This window comes from Aspergillus foveolatus, assembly GCF_047715535.1.
Source record: "Aspergillus foveolatus strain CBS 279.81 unplaced genomic scaffold BDW70scaffold_39, whole genome shotgun sequence".
Taxonomy (NCBI): Eukaryota; Fungi; Ascomycota; class Eurotiomycetes; order Eurotiales; family Aspergillaceae; genus Aspergillus; species Aspergillus foveolatus.
In genome coordinates, this window is record NW_027396103.1 from 76,883 (window position 1) to 94,603 (window position 17,721).

A 17,721-nucleotide genomic window follows, 5' to 3' on the forward strand; every position below is an offset into this window, starting at 1 on the left:
GCGTTGAGAGGATGTTGGCGGAAGTGGGGTGGCTGTCATACTGATCGTTCGTCAGGGCAGGTGGCGTTGAATGTTAGTCTACTGGGAGAAAATGACGATTGGCAGAGTGTATATAACTCCAGAGCCGCCAAGGAGTTAGATTGCGATTCGTAAAGCCCCCGCAGACAGCATTTTGATCATGTCAAGCGACCACGCAGCTTCACCGTCTGCATACCGAGCACGTTCCTGCCAACGTTTGACATTCAAACGAGGACAAGCTCGTAGGAGTGGTGGCCGGCTGAAGGCAAACCGACCGAAGCTCGGTAGCTGGCTGGCTGACTGAAACTCAGAGACGTTCAGATTCAAGGCTGCTGGCAGATGATAACTATGATTGAGATTAAGGCCCCCAGTGTGGGACTTGTGCTGGGGTGGGAGATGTGGCGTCAATGGGTAGATCTGAGGGATTCTTCGCGAGATAATAAGAAGCCATGGTGACTTGAGTGCATCGGACTCTAGAACGCTGCTGTATATCCAGAGAGACTGCCAGCGCCATCTCGATAAACTGTCCAATGTAGAGTTCGTATAATCACATGTTTCTATATAGGTAAACGGCGGCATACCAGACTTGTTGAACCCTAGAAACTGGGATTCTGCTTCGCCCCAAAGGTAGAACCCACCTGAACTGCCATCGTCATTTAATCTCAGCAGAAATATACTTTATCCTCTTGTCAAAGTTTCCCGCGTCGTTGAAGATTTCGAGGACGCCGGGCAAATGGAAATACTTGCTAAGCAAGCTAGTGGAGTACTCGGTCGAGAATTGCTCAACAGAACCTTGTGGTTCCGCCAGAGAAACTTGTGATGGAGCATGGACTAAACAGCCATTAAATAGTTGGAGTAGTAAAGTCTTGCGGTCGTGAATGTTGTACAAAACTAAACTCAAAATGATACCCTGTTCCTGGTGGATGAACTCTATACCACAACAGGCCCCAGCAGAGTGTATTTTAGAAAAGAGAATTTCCTGTTTACAAAGCAAAAAGAGAGAAAGCCAGCTGATCTTCTCTTCCTTCCTTTTTGTTCTTTAGAATAGGGTGGTTTCCAAATCACAAGGCCTAACACCGCCAGGGACCGTAGACCTTTTTCAAATAGCTTCCTTAAGTCATTGACTTTTTACAGTATAGCAGAGTCTATAGAATTCAACTTAGACTTTAGCAATGTTTTCTTAAAGACAAAAAGCGTTTATAGAGGCCTGGTTGAAGAAAGTCAACAGCTCTGAAATGGTCAGCTATTACTCCTCCCACAAGCTGCCCGCCCAACGGCTTGATAGTCTGGCTGGGTCATCATTTGGTAAACTATCCAGAGAAATAAGTTTTGTACGCCTTTCGTATGGCCTGCTATCCAACAACCAGCAATAGCCTGTGGCAGCTTCAGGTTTAGAGGTTACCACATCCTTTACCATGGACTGAAGCGTAGCGGTGGTGCCGATGGGCGGACTTGACCCTCCTAGTTGTGGTGGCATACACAATATTGATGAGGTATTAAAGTGCGACCAACCCCTCCCTTAGAGGCTGTTCACGTTGGCTCAATAACAAGCTCCTACTGGGTATGTTCAGGAACATTATCATGATTGCCATTTCGCCACCGTCCTCACATGGTTACCTACTCTATTTAGAGACCGGCCTATTAGCTTGTAAGTCCATCCTGTCACAAGGTTTACCAACACCAGTCAGGCTCCAGAGGCATAGCTGTCTCCACGTCACACCCGTTCAAACATGGTCCCAGATAGGTGGCTTTCCAGCCTCTCCTCTTTAGCAGCAACGAATTCACATTTAGCAAGCTGCGTTCGAGCCGTTGAGACACTTCGTCTTATCAATGAACCTTGCCCTCGGCGCTTCGTATCGAGCAGCACCGCCTGCCCGCTTGTTATTCATTCTTTGTATCCATCGACTATGTAGAGAACGTATATTGCTGCTGCTCGTACTTCTCCATTATCCCAACCTCGTGCAGAAACCAGAGGTGGCTGGTATCTGCTTCAAAATATGAGACAAGTGCCCGGTTGGCAGGCTGTCGATGTTCGCCATGGTTGCACCGACTTCAGGCTAAGATTTTGAAAGTTCGAGATCCTTTGTCTCACAAGTCACTGATAAGTTTGCTATATACGGCTCCAACGTCTAACCCGGATTAGGCTTAGTGCGAGCTGCACAATCCTGCATCTCTTTGTTTGGAAAGCAGAAGGCTGATGCCACTGTACCGCTTTAGGCCTCATCCCTATCGCACAGGAGACAGGTAAGCCTGAAAAAAGGCTACCAGCTTTGATATGAGTCAAATGCAGCAGAGGAATTATTGGTGGAACATCTGTCCAAAGGTGTATGTCTGAGCATGACGTTGGGGACTGGTCGAGTTACAAAAGAGCAGAAACACGTTATGTCTTTCAAATAAGTAGAAAGCCTGACAGGTGATCACCTGCAGTTGAAGCTGGTTCACTCGGAACTTGGTCGGGCGCGGCCGGGATATCCAGGTCGGGGCGGCTTCGGAGTTACTGTATGGAGTGTGATGTCTCGGACATAAACCCTGGAGATGTCCCAAAAAAGTCAATGCCCGACAAGTCCGAGCGATATCGAAAAACAAAGAAAGGAAGGACTGCCTATATATTGGCTGCGCACAGAAGGAAGTACCGAGGACATCCCTGCTCTTGACAAGCCGATAGAGTCTTGAGTCTTGACGTCTGTCTCCCTATCTTCACTCTCTTCACTCTTCAGTGTCTCACGAAATGGGCGACCGACTCCAACCAGTCGACCAGCAGGTCGTGACCGAAAAGAACCTTAACAATAATGACCAAGAGCCTACACCAAAGACGTCAACGGATCAGCTCCCCAAGGGCCCGATCGGTCCCAGTCCTCCTCCCAATGGCGGACTCGTGGCCTGGCTGCACGTCGTCGCCGGCTTCATGCTGTTCTTCAACACCTGGGGTTTGCTCAACACTTTCGGCGTCTTCCAGACATACTACGAATCCGGCGCTCTCTTCCGTCGCAGCTCCTCAGATATCTCGTGGATTGGATCTGTCCAGGCTTTCATGCTCCTGCTCGTGGGCTTCATCACAGGGCCCATCTACGACCGGGGGTACCTTCGCACGCTGCTGACCGTGGGCAGCTTCGGCATCGTCTTCGGCACCATGATGCTCAGTCTCTGCAAGGAGTACTGGCAGGTCCTGCTGGCGCAGGGCTTCTGCGTTGGGATCGGTGCTGGGTGCCTATTTGTCCCGTGCGTCTCGATCCTGCCAACATACTTCTCTTCCAAACTAGGCGCCGCGCTCGGTCTCGCCGTCTCGGGCTCCTCTCTCGGCGGGATCATCTATCCCATCGTCCTCAATCGCCTCCTCGGCCCTCTCGGCTTCGGCTGGGCCGTCCGTGTAATCGGTTTCATCGCCCTCGGCACCCTCCTCCTTCCCATCGTCATTATGAAGCAGCGCGTCAAACCACCCAAGGCCCGCGCCCTGATAGACTGGACCGCGTTCACCGACATCCCGTTCATGACGCTCGTCATCGCCGGCCTCATTGCTTTCATGGGTCTTTTTACGCTGCTATTCTACATCTCCTACGTCGCCTCTGCGCGCCATCTCACCTCCAACGACATGGCCTTCTACCTCGTCCCTATCCTCAACGCCGCCTCCTGTTTCGGACGCACAATCCCCACCGCTATGGCCGACAAGCTCGGGCCCTTCAACCTGATCGGTCCCTTTTGCATGGTGGTCGGCGTTTTGATTCTCTGCATGATGGCTGTCGTCAACGAAGCCGGGATTATTGTGATTGCCGTCTTCTCTGGATTCTTCAGCGGCGCCTTGATCGGTCTCCCGCCGCTGTGCTTTGTCGCACTCACAAAGGATAAGAGCAAGATTGGGACAAGGCTTGGGATGGGCTTTGGTATGATGGCGTTTGGGGTGCTGGCGGGGGGCCCCGGGGCGGGTGATATTCTGGGCGATGCTCATGATCTGGATTGGAATGGGGTCTGGATATTCGGTGGCGCGAGTTGTCTTGCTGCGGCAGCGATCTTTGCGGGGTTGAGGGTTTCTCAGTATGGATTCAAGCTGCGGGTGAAAGCCTAGTTGTTTTTGCCAGGTTCTCATGTTTCGCATGTATGATAGCGCATGGTTTAGAGATGCTGCATTATAGAGAATACCTAGATAATGATAATGTCACTATTCCGAACAAGGTCACAGAGCTCGTCTTTACATTGAACTTATTGGTTATCAACGCAGTCGCCGTCTCGCCTATATCGTCCTTATCCGGCATGATTGGGAGGGTAAGTTAGCGATTAACCCTTGATATACATATAAATATATAATTGACCCCCAAAAGAGCAAGGCCAACCATTTACACAAACCCCATCGCTTAGCTAGGACCTATACCTAGTAAACCAGATTATCTCCATGTGAAATATTTATTCAAGCCAGACTATAATTTTTAGTCACAAAAGTCAAACTGAGAAAGTAGCTCGAACAAGGCTCAGTGAAAAAACGCTTTGAATAGAACCAATATTGTCCACTGAAAACCCAACAATAAGCTTGATATACTGAGAGCTATCTGCATAAACTTACAGTCGTAGGATTTTCTATTGAGGATCTGTTGTGCAGATTTAATGGTAAGCTACCAGTAGATCTGCCAGTTCATGTCAGTCGCAAGGTACTTGAGCGCTCATCAGCAAGGAAAGCTCGATAAATGCGGCATATAACCTCCACCTCTTCCATCTGTAGGGTTGCAGTTCTGACTATACTTATTGCCGTTGAGCGGCGCTGGGGTATGATCTAGTACGAAAGAGCAGTGTGCCGTTCTTGGCTTTTACTACTATTATTTTCCACTCTTTATTTAAAGTTATGCTCCAAATTGCGTCTATGGCTGGAGCAATTGTAATATATTATCGAAAAACTGTCTATACAACTTGTTCTCAACATATGTTCTAGATCACCGTCTCATTCGAATCAAGCAACTATAATTGGCTTGAATAGCCGATTTTGTGCCGTTGGAATCAACGAATTTATGTATCAAAGAGCGTACACCCAATGAGCACCTAATGAGGCACTCAAAAAAAGATGGCACTTCTTCAAGCAGCTGCATAACTGCCTGTGTCCGACTAGGAATCTCAGAATATGGCAACCGCTAAGAAGACCTGGACCACAGCTGAGATGGCTGATAAGGCAACTCGAAACTGCACGCATTAAGAAATAACCTGGGATAAGGGTGGAGCCATCGTATTTGTGAGCCTGTAGTCTAGCCTCGTCGAAAGATATCGAACAAGAATGTAGCGTTGGATGCGGATGTTGAGACCGCGGAGCCGCGAGCATTGAGAGGACTTTTGGTAGAATTCCTGGAGGACTGAGCGCACATAACTTGAGCAACCAATACTACTGGACTCGGAGAATATACGCGAGGGCTAAATTTTGATAAGCTACGCAAGGCGCTGGTAAAGAATGTAGGCCTCGGAAGCACATCCCGCCACAAATGCCAGGAACACCCGCCTGTCAAGGGTTGCTTAGTACACAGGCATATTTTTGGGGTTTCATTAGTGTTTGTTTCTGGAAGTCTAGGCCTCGTATCTGCTTGGACGCTATAGGAGTCAGTGCCTTTGACTTGTTTTCATTTCCCTGGCCGTGGTCAACAGCACAACCTTATCCTATCATGCGAGTAGTAGCTTGATAGCCATTTTCGCGCCATCAAGCACTCAATACACAAAGTAAGCCATATCAACCAGCGTGCTTCTAGGGCTCACAAAGTGCTACGGCACTTTATGCCTCATTACTCATGGTGAGCCAGAACATGGAACCTCTACTTGTCCCGAGACGCCTTCCGATAATCCCAGAGGCAACAGAACGTCTGTACGAGCGAGCGCAATGGCCGGATGCGCATCCCATCTTCAAACCGCAGTCGCCACCCATGCCGACGGGTAATTGTAAGCCTTCATTGAGGATGGACACTCCACAGGTCCCTGAGAGATCATTGAAATTACATTGGCGGGACGCGATACAGCAACAAGATACGCGCGAAGAACTGACAGGCCAGGTTCCTCGCAGTACCAGCCACACGAGCTTCTACAATATGGCAAGGCTGGTGAATATCAAGCATCAACGCGGGTTCTGGGGCAAGGTCTTGATAGAGTACGGTGTCTACACCATCTGCGCGGCTTTTGTATACCTGGTTCTCATCGGCATGCCCTTGTGGAAGGGGGCGGTTTACTGGCTATACTGGCTGGTGAAACATAAGTTCGTAATCCAGGGGGGGTGGGTGATCGTGATCGCGGTGCTGATATTGTAGGGCTCCCCTGACATGGTCTATTCAGCCCTGAGCAGGGTGCCTGAACTGCGTTTGCTGACCGGCTGTCCGCCTGCAGTTATACCTATATCCCGCTGCTGGCCATCTTTGAGGACAATGCCCCAGGGCCAGAGTATTACGAGCAACGCAACATCGAGCCTCGAGCGCTCAACACTGCCCTCCTGATCCCAACCTACAAATCGGCCCCCATCCTCGACCGGACGCTCACTGCAGCCCTGAGGGTGTTCCCTGCGCAGAACATCTACATCGTTGCGAACGGGAACTCCTCGACGCCGCTGGACAACACAGAGGAGATCTGCCGGCGGTACGGAGTGAATCATATCTGGAGCCCGGTTGGTTCGAAGATAGTGGCCCTCTTCGTCGGATGCTACGCGGTCAAACCGTTTCGATCGGTCCTCGTCATGGACGACGACTGTATCCTTCCGTCGAACTTCATAGTCGTCGCCTCACGCTTGTCCGATACGACTCGCTGCATTGGATATACGATCAAATCGGCTGGAATCAGCAAGGACGAGGGAACGTGGTGCCAAAAAGCACAGGATCTGGAGTACAAGCTCGCTGGGCTGCAGCGCTGTTTTGCGGCTAGGGTGGGCAGTGCCACATTTCCGCATGGGGCGATCTCGCTCTGGGATCGTGACTTTCTTCAAAAGACGCTGGAGCATCATCCCGGGTTCTCAATCAGCGAGGACTGGTTCCTTGGAGACTCTTGTCGGCAAATGGGCGGGCGGATCCAGATGTGCAGTGCAGTTTTTGTGGAAACAGGGACCCCCTCAAGTTTGTTGATTGGGGAACGCGACCAGGAGCGAGGAGGCTTTGGCGAGATGACAGTGTGTCGGCAACGGTTTACGCGGTGGAATTTCTTCAATACAACGGGCGTGTGGCACAATATAGCTTATATCTTTGGGTCGTGGAAGTTGGGCGCATGGGAAATTGGGACCAAGATCTTTGTCCTGCAAGAGGTATGTCATGGTATTGCTCCCTGCTCGATTCATTGGATTCGAAAGCTCGTATCATTCTTGTATCCCAGCTCATCGTACACCAGGTCTACGAGACAGTGCTATACCTGTTGACCCCGTTTGTCTTGCCTGTGTCGCTGATTGTGCAGCCATGGTTCTGCGTCAGCATGTCAGTAGCTATATTGGGCCTCTATCTGCTCCACGTCATTATTTTTAATGAGATCCACCTTCGAAGAAAGAAAGAACGTGTAAGCATGGGCACCGTTGTTGGATTCTATGCAAGTTCCTCCTCCCCCAGGGAATCCTCCCTTGTTGTCTCTCACTATCCAAGCTAGTACTGACTGAGGAATGAAGATGCCTTACAAGATATTCATAAGTTTTATCAACGTCTTGAGCTGCTACTGGGCCTTATTCAAGTATGGCCGGTACTTTGCACAGCGTCATCCTAAACTCACCGAGGACCACAAGGCAGTAGGGCTAGTATTGACCCTGGAACGGGCAATACGCCGTAGTCAGGGAGCAGTCAGGGATACTGTTACAAGAGCCTATAGTCAGAGAAACAGAAACAGAAGCTCGACAGGAGCGGAATGACCCCTTGTCTTGATCACATTGCTTGTTCTTCGCTAAGAATAATCCCCTCTTGATCTGGACTTAGAGATATTTGGCAACTGGAATGTCCATCTAGTTCAGAATAGTCGCCGGCATCCCGTTTCGTCTTAATGAAGGTAAACAAAAAAAGGGCTACCGCACAGGCTTAATTGCTTGGTTTTGAGTAGGACAGCCATACCATCACCGTCCTTCTTGGTATGTCCCTTGCTTCCCATCAAGTTAAGCATTTCTGCAGTCATGGTATATATCTCTACAGATTTCATATCCTTTCCACAACAGCCTCAGTATCTCCTCCTTCCTCACCAAATCAACCTTTCGTACTCTAGCCGATTAGCCATGAGACTAACTACGACCCAACTTTTATTGGCTGCTCTGGCACCGCGAGTCCTCGCATTCAGCGACGCATGTAGGAAAACCTGGGTCTACTGTGGTTCTACCTTGATACAGTACAATGGTATACAGTTCTCTCACGGAATCCATGCAGCTTGATTATACCCCCGTCACTAATAGCTTCTCGTACAGGGTACACCGCGTCTGAGCTCCAGACAATCATATCTGACCCGAACATTGGCCTACATGCCTTTGCCGCGTTTGCCGAGCCAGAAGACGCATTGTTCCGGTGCACAGATGATGTCGGAGGGTTGGAGCTGGTGGAATTTTGCTTTGAGGGGTGCACGACACCTCCGAATGGGGATGTTTGTGAAGCATAGGAATAGCCTGCTCCTGCTGTTGAAATGTTGCTCTGCCAGTTAACTCGTCTTGCGGCGTGTTGGAAGGACTTTGTGTGCCTGCTGCTGTTGTGTGTGTTTCAGTAAGCTAAGTTATGGCTGTCTCTTGGGAATGGCAGCTCTGATTGAAACTTTCTACAACTGAGTGGAGACAGATGAGTTCAAAGACAGTCATAGTATACTTCACCTGCAATACCGCATCTTGTTGACCTCTTTAGACATCTCATGAAATCGCGGGTCGGTCTCATAAGATAACAGACTCGTCCACCTCCCGGAGGTCCCGTAGACTGTTTCTTCAATGTCTCGTATGGCCTGCCCAAGTCTTTGCAGTTGAGTTTTGTAAACTCTAGATCCCAGAGCTTCAGCTCGTCAAAATAAATTTCGATGCATTCCCGCCGGGAGCCTGACATCAAGACAGGTCTGAAGACAAACTGATACCAGCCCCGGTGTAGTGGGTGTGTTGATTTTTTAAAAATTCGCTGTGGCTACACAGGGCTCCGATAATAGTAAAACTATTAGTGAGTATTATAAAAAATCATGCAAGACGTAAGTATTAGCCAGGATCAGTGACCTGCTGTAGAGATGCAATACGAGAACTATCTACTTCGATATCTGTTGTTTCGACAGCTCTCTGCGTGCATGTACGATGCACATATCTATGTATCATTCGCCTTTGTGAGAATGCTACTCTCGCCGCGCTGGCGACCTGACGATCAAGTGCACTTTATATGAGACGAGCACTAGCACCTGTTGGAAGCATTAGGGCAGTAGGTGCTGGAGCTCTTCACGACATCTATCTATTTCATGAATAGATTTTTGCAAGACGCAGCGGCCGGCAGAGTGGGTAAAGGTGCAGGGCAACGGTTTATTGATAGTGTACTTTCGTTGAAAGGTGCTATAGCAGTTGGCAACTCGATAGAAGTAGTACAATAAAGATATACTACAGCAAAAGCAGCTGTTTATTACCATGCCATGGTACACTCACATACCTGTCTTGGGGCAAGGAGCAGCATGCCTGCGACGTTGATTTTTATCACAGTTCAGCACAATTCCAAACTCTTGCTAAGACCACCCCGGGCTGAACGGCTACGGGGACGTTGCAACCAGCAGCGCGTCCACCCACACTATGTGATCGTGTTAGACTAACCACCGGCCCTGTCATGATTGTACACAAAGGGGTTCAAGAAGAGACTGCACCATGGACTGCCTACATTCCCAGTTCCTAACCAAACCATCATAACCCATCCGAGATCGAGCTCAGCAGCAACCTCTCCATGAGCTTGCCGCCCCTGCTTCTGCCTCGTCCATTATCGATGTCCCCACCACGTATATCAAAAATACTCAAGAGTGAAGCAAGTCGCAGCAAGGGTCCGATGGGTATGTAGGCGTACGGAGCGACAGTGAGCCCAAATGCGGCATACCCTGAACATCAGGAAAATATGACATTGCATAAGCTGGGGAGAACAGCCTTGCTGTGAATATCGGCACGACGGCGGATTGTTGTTATTTCCATCCACGGAAACTCCCTTGACTCGATTCGGCTATATGGATGACAATCAGAGCAAGAAGATCGATAGCATGTACAGTATAGATTGGGAACCAACTCAATGCCTTTGGCTGTTCTTTCTTCCTTGTCTTCTTCTTCCTGTTTTTCTTCTGGAATAAGGTGACTACCATGCAAAACGCTTTGCGGCCGCTCGCCTTAGGCCACTGCCTTTTCGAAGTGCTGCACGGCAAATGGAATCTCCGTAGCTCACATTATGCCGCTCGACGGGATCAAGAGAGCGGTGACTTCAATAAAGGAAACCTCTGTAAAGCTCTGCCCCGGCACCGATACAATGGTTGAAACATGAGCGAGGTAACCCGTCGAGAAGAAGACGATGTAATGGTACCTTGCGAGAGGCTTGCAAAAGGTCGTTGGTTCTCCGGGAGTGATTGAACCCCCCTTACAGAGTGAGGGTGACGTTCGCACTTGCCTTGCTCCTCAGACACCGCTGCAGTTCTCGAACAAGGAGGTTAACAGGCCCGGGGGATTCAAGGGCCTCATGATTACGCAGCATATGAGCGTCTTCAGTGTAAGATACGGCTAACGCTGCGCTTTATTGTTAATTTCGCCTAGCAGCCTCTCTGAAGAACAACTATGAGAACGCTTTTAGAGGGCGTATCTCTCACCCTCGACGCTTGGTAAGGTGCGAGGATGTGTACAGCCTCATTGAGTATTCCGTGTACTATGTGCAGTATTTTGGACGCCAGAGTAATTAGAGTTCTTTGTCCTGTGTCTCCTAACAACTTGAGAAGGTTATTTTGATGCTGCATAGAGGCTATACTAGTCCTTCGATTTGGGTAGAGACATGGCTGGGTGGGCTTCGATCAATGAGAAGACGGAGCCCTGTTTCTGAACTGAACCATTAAACAACTCCCCGGCATAAAAGGGCAGTGAGCACTGGGATGACTGAAGCCGTTCGTGCTTGACCATGAGCCACCAAATCTGGCGTTTTGCTTCATTGGCGCTAGCAGGGCAGCCCGCGCCAATAACAGATGGATATATCGAGCCATGCTGGACGAGAGAGTCTCTCGTCTCTGAACCGTTATCTAAAAGGAGTCTGCTGGATGAATAGCGAATACTCTGCCCGTGCTAATTCATAAAGCTATATAGTTAATTCTCCTATTTCGCAGAACATGCAAGACTCTGCTCCTTCCTAGCATTGACCGTCAACTGAGGAAGCTGTGCCTATACGCAATGTCCCGCGAGATATCCAGTGCCATATAACAATATCTCTTTTCTACCATCTTTAGAGCGTCCAATGTAGATGTAAATATGATACTATGGATCTTGTGTTTCCAGATAACTTGGCTTCGTGTATCACTAATCTTTGAACTGGTTTGCAACTCCGAAACCATCTTCCCTGCTCACCCCGTATTTAAATGCAACTAAAAAGCACTCTTGAGGGTATAGTCAATTCTGCATAAATAGGAGCAATATAGCAAAAGGTACGGTCAAAAACGTAGATAAATCTTGTATTGTCAATAAGAAGGACCACGCGAACAGCAACGTTTAATGGTATAAAACGAGACTTGATAAATGACACGAAAACTGGGACGAGGTAGGCATCTCTCGTTGGATCTTTACAGTGCATGCATCGTCCTCTTCATGATTATGGAGATAAGAACGGCACGTAATCTTCCCGAAGACAGATAATCCTTTCAGTCTGCCGATTCCTCAGTTGTTTTAGATATACAGCGACGCCACCTACTACCTCGTCAATCGCGTAATACAACCACAGTGCTCAGTTACCTGCCAACTATGGAGTTCCATCTGTACTCCGTCCCAGCAAGCCGTGAACCAATCCTTCAGCCAACGACCCAGCACCTCGGGTGCCCCGGCAAGTCCGCGATTGGCTCGCTACTTCCTCTGCAGTTGACGTATATCTTGCGGCGTTTCACTGCAGGAACAAACAGGCCTCGGTGGCCGACGGATTAGGTTGTGTAACTGTAAGCCGTGGCAGATCGAGATCTGGCGGATCGGCCTGCCCCGATCCATGGCGTATTCGTGCATTCTATTGGAAACCACGTCATGAAGCGACGTTCAGAGGGGCTTTTGCAGAGGCCCTAGTACAGCTTTTTAGTAACGACTGTAGCGTGAAGAGTAGAGGACCGAGAAATGTGCCTCTGGTTTGTAGATTGTACCTCTCTGGCCGGGCTATCCCTGGAGATATAGTTGGTTTCCCCAGCAGGATTTGCCGGCGTCGGTGCTGGGTTACAAATAGTGTCAATCCCAAAGCAAACCGTTGAGAGATTGACAGACTGTGCTAATGGGTGCTGAATCAAACTAACTCTTCTGGCCGTATAGAAACGTTCGGGGTAAGTATCCTAGGTTAACTTAGTAGTAATGGAGTATTAGGTATGCACGATACGTCCTCACAGGGAGATATTAAACATTTATTGGCCAGTCGCTCCGGCGAACTCTAACAGAATAAGACAAATCGTAAAACTCACAGGTACGGTCTGATCACTAAAGAACTCTCTTAGCCTGGGTCTTCAGTTTATTGCGCGATAGAGGGTGATGTGGGTAAGATGCTCTAATAGCCCTAGTTCTACCGTATCCAGCAGGAATGTATAATAGTACTAGGGAACCGTCATTGCAAACAATTTAGTGTACCCGTAGCGTCCAATATGACGAGAACAAGGACAGCTGCATGCTCCAAGTTTCATTGCATCATTAAAAAGCTCGATCGCAGTCATATCTAACGAGGTCTGCGCAGCAGTGTCGTACAAGTATACTCAACGCTTTCGCTTCTGCACCGTGGATGTCGTCATGGCCACGGTACGGATATTGTCGAGCAAGCACTGCGCCGGTAGAGCACTGCGTTGTACGTAACTGTTGCATGGCATGAGGCATTGGATGTACGTCTTTCGTCTTCATGTAAGCCTCTAGAATTCTCGCCTTTATTGCCGGTATTATCGTGCCATGATTCTGAGAAATAACCAGAAAAGCGAAAGGAGCTCGCTAGTCCCAGATTTGCGTTTCAGTCTAATATCTCTAATTCTAAATGCCAAACATAATACGAGCGGAGAACGTTAGTCGAGGTTGAGAACAAGAATAAACGATATCAACTTGGCAGTCGTACCATGTTGTCTATATGTGACCTGCCCCGACCGTGTCTGAACGGAGACAAGGCTTGAATCGAGCTTGCAAAAGACACTCTACAGCGGGTGTGGTGAAGATGGATGGTATCTTAGGGGGTGCAACTGGACCGATGCTGAGGAGATGGCAATATGGACGCAGTAAACGATCATCATATGTGTTGTTCTTAACTTGGTTGACAAAATGACAACCAGATATCATAATAACGCATAATGGGCCTCTGTAAGACAGATGTTTCCACTTGGTGTCAAAGTTGAGAGAAGAGGACAAACCGATCTGGATTCATGTTGTTAGTCTGGCGTGAAGGCGACGCCTGGATCATTGCGGTTATTGTGGCTTTCTGCCTTGGCGCCATTAGCTGCTATTGTGGAGTGGACTGCATGTCTCCAATGTCCTTGAGCCAAAATACGAGAGAAGTCTTGGAATATGCGCGCAGTGAGGTATTAGGACCCTGGCCATATATTGGCAGCTTTAGTGTTGGTTAGTCGGTCTCGTAAGGGCTCAGGGGCCAAGGACTCCATGACCCTCGCAGAGAATTCAGCAAACATGCTAGGTAGGCCGCTAGCTCGCTAGCTCGCCGAGATCAGGATCTGGCCCTTCAAGCAGCTTTGAGAGGCTAGCTGAGCAGGCGGGGATGGCTACTCCAAACTCTTCAATCTGAGACAATTAGCAGTAACAACACGAGAAGATCCCAGCAGCCATACTCCGGAGACGCACGATATATTAAAATCATTTCAGTTGCAAGGTATTCAGTAGCAGATAACTTAAGATCACGTCAGACTGCACTGCCTCTCCAAGCTCTACTACTGCCAAAAACAAAAAGGACCCAGCGTCCAACCCTAACCCATGTCCATTCAAGCAAATCAAGTTAATCCAATCACCACGTGCATCAGCCGAAGTATGGAGCAGTCCAAGAACCTCCGTCACACTATGTTTGCGTCTGAGATTACCCCGGAGTATTTTATCCCTCGCGATCGAGCCGTCCCACCGTCTCAGAATCAGCACTGGTTCTTTCCATGAAGCGCCCTCATAAACGTCCCGTCTCTCCAAGCATTGCCAAAACGCTCGTAGAAATTCTCCTTCACATCTGTAACAAATAGCCATGCCGCCCGAGTCTGCAAGTCCCGCACTAGCTGGGGCAGCTCATCCACCGGCACCCCGCTAATCATGTACCCGGCGCGATCCCGGTCGACGGCGTGTGATGCCAGCCAGTTCTGGACCTCGTCTGAACGGAAGCGAGCGTATGACTCTTCGCAGACAAAAGTCACCTCGGCCGGCTGGGCGAGACGGACGTCGGGGGGTGTGCCTGGGTTGTGAGCGATCTACATGAACCGAGTCAAAGTTGGGCTTGGCTTCAGCCGTGGCGGCGGCAATGAAGGTTCCAGAAAATAAATAAAAATAAAATAGAATACAGAACAGAATGAAAGGTGGGCAACGTACAAGCTTCTCGTTCAGAATCCCCGGACACTCTTTTACAAAATTCGTAATCGATCTGAGATACCCTTCTTTCTCTCGCGAATAATGGTTCGGCGTCTCGTCCACAAAGATCCCGCGCACGCCGAGCCCCGTTGTCTCATAGTGCTCCGACCAGGACGCATACCGCGCAATCTCGGCTAGTGCTTCTTGCAGGGGTTTCCGGCAGTAGTCGATCCGGATGTAGCCGATTGTGAGGACGTTGCGGTAGGCATTCAGCCGTGGCACTTGTTGGCTGTAGCTGGCATCGGGGGAGGCGTGTTCAGGGAGCCCGGGGCCGCTGTTGGGGTTCACGATGACCAGGAAGGTGAGAGTGGGATTTGTTTCAATTCTGGAGCAAATCAGTGGACGAAATGCGGTTAGGACTTTTTCTTTGTTTTTTTTTTTTGGTGGAGGACGGTTTTGGCTAGGGTGGTGCGTACGCTGCATAAAGAGGAGCCCAGGACTCGGCGGACAGGGGATAAATGTAGAGGGGTACCACGACCGCCGATCTCTGTGCTTGCATCTTTTACAAGAGGTTGAAAGGCCAATGACGAACAGGTAAACTCTCCGTAGCAGATCTGAGTCTGATGGATGGACGGGGCACTGTGCCATGACGCCGGACACCATTTATAAGCCGACGTGTATCACGACAGCCGCAGCAGGATACAGGACTACATCACTACTACCGTCTCTTTGTAGCGCTGACACCAAGAAAACCGAAAATGAGTCCATCTCAAACGCGTAGTGAGATCAGGTACTACAGGGGAAACCTGGCCAATAAATCAACCACGATCCACCAATAATTCACCTAATGATCCCCCTCTAACACGGTCTGAGCCTTAGTGCACGCCACGCGGCGCCAGTACCATTGCCAGCGCAATCCTCACCGGGGTGGGTTGATGACCTATCAGGTCGGCACAGCGTCGCAGAACTCTCCGAGTCTCGTATCAAAGTGCTCGTAGTACTCGGTCGACCGTGTAGTCGCATACAAGTGCGCCGCCTGATGACTGATCTCGCGCACAAAGCTGTCCATACTGCTACTGCTCATCTGCGGGACCGAGTGGAAGATATACGCCCAGGAATCGCGGTCCGCAGTGTCGGCGAGCGCGCTCAGCCGGGACTCTTGGCTGGCCTTGTAGTGGTCGTAGGACTGCTCGAAGACGACGGTAATCGAGGTCGTGTTGAGGACTAGCTGGCTGTCGGGGAGGGTGCCCGGATTGTGGATGATCTGTCGCAATGAGGCAGCGTTAGCGACTGGGCCAAGCGAATTGTTGCAAGGAAAAAATTCTTGGAACTGTTCCAGGTTGAGACTGGCGAACTGGGCCATCGGCATGCATGGGCCAATGTCCAGTCAGGCAAACGGCGGCGGCGAGCGAAGGAAAGATCGCATCGCTGGACTCCACTGAGCGCGCCGAGATGGAGACTGGAGACAGATGGATCGGCATCGTCGACCAGGCCGAGACCTAAGAGACCCATAACGCCATGCCGCGGGTCAAATTGGCGATGCCATGACCACAGGCATGCCCCATTTTCCGCGCCTGGGTTCTTCAAATAGAAACCAGTTGAAACTGTCGAAGCTGTCGAAAATGGCTAAACTGGCTAAACTGGCTAAACTGGACCAGAGCTGGAACTTGCAATCCGACTCACCGTCTTGTCACCCTCGATCCCCGAGGCATTTATAACCGCCGCGTTGATGCGTTCCAGATATTCGACCGTCTCAGCGGCATACTGGTGCGGCGATTCGTCGAAGAATATTCCGGTCACGGCTAGATCTGCGGATTGCGACGGCCACCCAGAATAGGTTGAGATGTCGGCCAGCACCTCAGAGACGTTGCGCTGGGCATAGTTTGTTCGCACGTATCCGATCTTCTGCACGTTGGAATAGGATTTCAGCTGCCGGATCGCGGTCTGGTACGCCTCGTCCGGGGTAGACGAATTGCCGGGTCCGCTCGATGGGTTGATGACCACCAGGAACTGCAGATCGGGGTGGGCTGCGATGCTGTTCTTTTTAGCAATGGTATGTTTCAAGTAGCCGAATGCGGTAGAAGTGTACTCCAGTGTAGAAAGAGAGAGACGTACGCGTCATATAAAGGAGCCCATGTGCTGCTCGCCTCGGGGTAGATATACAGTGGGAAGATCACGCTCGAAGGTTCGCCTTTATTTCCACGGTTGGGTAGAATGAGTGCCAGTGGGATAACCACGGCAAGGATGACTGCGATAGCGACCACGATTCCGATGGTAATCCACCACCGGCGACGGAGGTCGCATCTGCGCAATCGAGAGGCCGGATTGCTGCCCTCCTGGGTGTGTTTGAGGGACTCCATCTCGCAGATTCAGAGGCGATGTAGGAGATAAAGAATAATGGAGAAGACGGTCGAAATGCGCGACTGAAGCTGGCCCGGGGGGTTTACAAATAATGGATGAGGATGGCGAAAGCTCGTGAACAGGCACTCAAAATAGAAACGCGGTATCACAGAGAGACAGACAGACGGACTCCAAGGACAAGATGTTCTGCTGTAATTGATATCTTTAGCCCTCTACTTCCAATACATCATTGATCAGGATCAGGACCCTCTGAGACAGACAATGGAGCAGATGGACGAACGCCCAGACTGAAACACGCACAAAGAGCGGCCGGCCCAGCCGTGCCATGTGTGTATGCCCTAAAAGGCCGTCAAAAGTCTGCTTATAACCCCGGTCAGGCCAAGGCCTAGGTGAAATTTGTATCCATTCATCGAGTTAGCCCTGCCGCTGATCTATTTCGGTCGGTGCCGTCCTGCACGGAGTTGAGAGATGTTGGCCACCGATCGAGACACGACGGCGTGGTGTCCACCCACTCCGGGCCCAGCCTGGATCCATCAGTTCAACGACATTTGAACACACCATTGGGCGGGCAGCGTCTCTGACCTGGGCCAATACCTGTATCTGTGCTAACGGAACGAGTCCGTATAAGCCTCCCATGCCCTGGACCTGGGTTCTTATCTGCTCTGAGGCTCCAGTGAGGATCCTGGCCAGTGCTAGCTGGGTTA

General features: G+C 50.1%; 5 protein-coding genes across 5 annotated transcripts; 2 read left to right on the top strand and 3 right to left on the bottom strand.

Annotated features, from left to right (window-relative positions):
* Positions 1-29: 29 nt before the first annotated feature.
* BDW70DRAFT_80727 (uncharacterized protein) lies at positions 30-783 on the bottom strand. The gene has a single exon (XM_073744905.1). It carries the CDS (start codon positions 595-597, stop codon positions 136-138), a length of 462 nt encoding a protein of 153 aa, XP_073594204.1. The 5' UTR covers positions 598-783; the 3' UTR covers positions 30-135.
* A 1,484-nt stretch (positions 784-2,267) lies between these two features.
* Positions 2,268-4,184, top strand: BDW70DRAFT_80742 (major facilitator superfamily domain-containing protein). The gene has a single exon (XM_073744906.1). It carries the CDS (start codon positions 2,747-2,749, stop codon positions 4,076-4,078), a length of 1,332 nt encoding a protein of 443 aa, XP_073594205.1. The 5' UTR covers positions 2,268-2,746; the 3' UTR covers positions 4,079-4,184.
* A 1,287-nt stretch (positions 4,185-5,471) lies between these two features.
* On the top strand, positions 5,472-7,590 carry BDW70DRAFT_151664 (glycosyltransferase like family 2-domain-containing protein; the record flags this gene model as incomplete). The annotated part of the gene is made up of 5 exons (XM_073739321.1): positions 5,472-5,505; positions 5,733-5,774; positions 5,830-6,277; positions 6,358-7,258; positions 7,327-7,590. The coding sequence occupies 5 exons, from the start codon at positions 5,472-5,474 to the stop codon at positions 7,588-7,590; spliced, it is 1,689 nt and encodes a 562-aa protein (XP_073594206.1).
* Positions 7,591-13,901: 6,311 nt separating this feature from the next.
* Positions 13,902-15,451, bottom strand: BDW70DRAFT_139912 (spherulation-specific family 4 protein). The gene is made up of 3 exons (XM_073737503.1): positions 15,133-15,451; positions 14,678-15,041; positions 13,902-14,559 (listed from the first exon to the last, which is right to left on the bottom strand). The coding sequence occupies exons 1-3, from the start codon at positions 15,213-15,215 to the stop codon at positions 14,236-14,238; spliced, it is 771 nt and encodes a 256-aa protein (XP_073594207.1). The 5' UTR covers positions 15,216-15,451; the 3' UTR covers positions 13,902-14,235.
* Position 15,452: 1 nt separating this feature from the next.
* Positions 15,453-17,325, bottom strand: BDW70DRAFT_80770 (spherulation-specific family 4 protein). Its single transcript, XM_073744908.1, has 3 exons — positions 16,772-17,325; positions 16,340-16,691; positions 15,453-15,920 (listed from the first exon to the last, which is right to left on the bottom strand). The coding sequence occupies exons 1-3, from the start codon at positions 17,014-17,016 to the stop codon at positions 15,600-15,602; spliced, it is 918 nt and encodes a 305-aa protein (XP_073594208.1). The 5' UTR covers positions 17,017-17,325; the 3' UTR covers positions 15,453-15,599.
* Between the last annotated feature and the right edge of the window lie 396 nt (positions 17,326-17,721).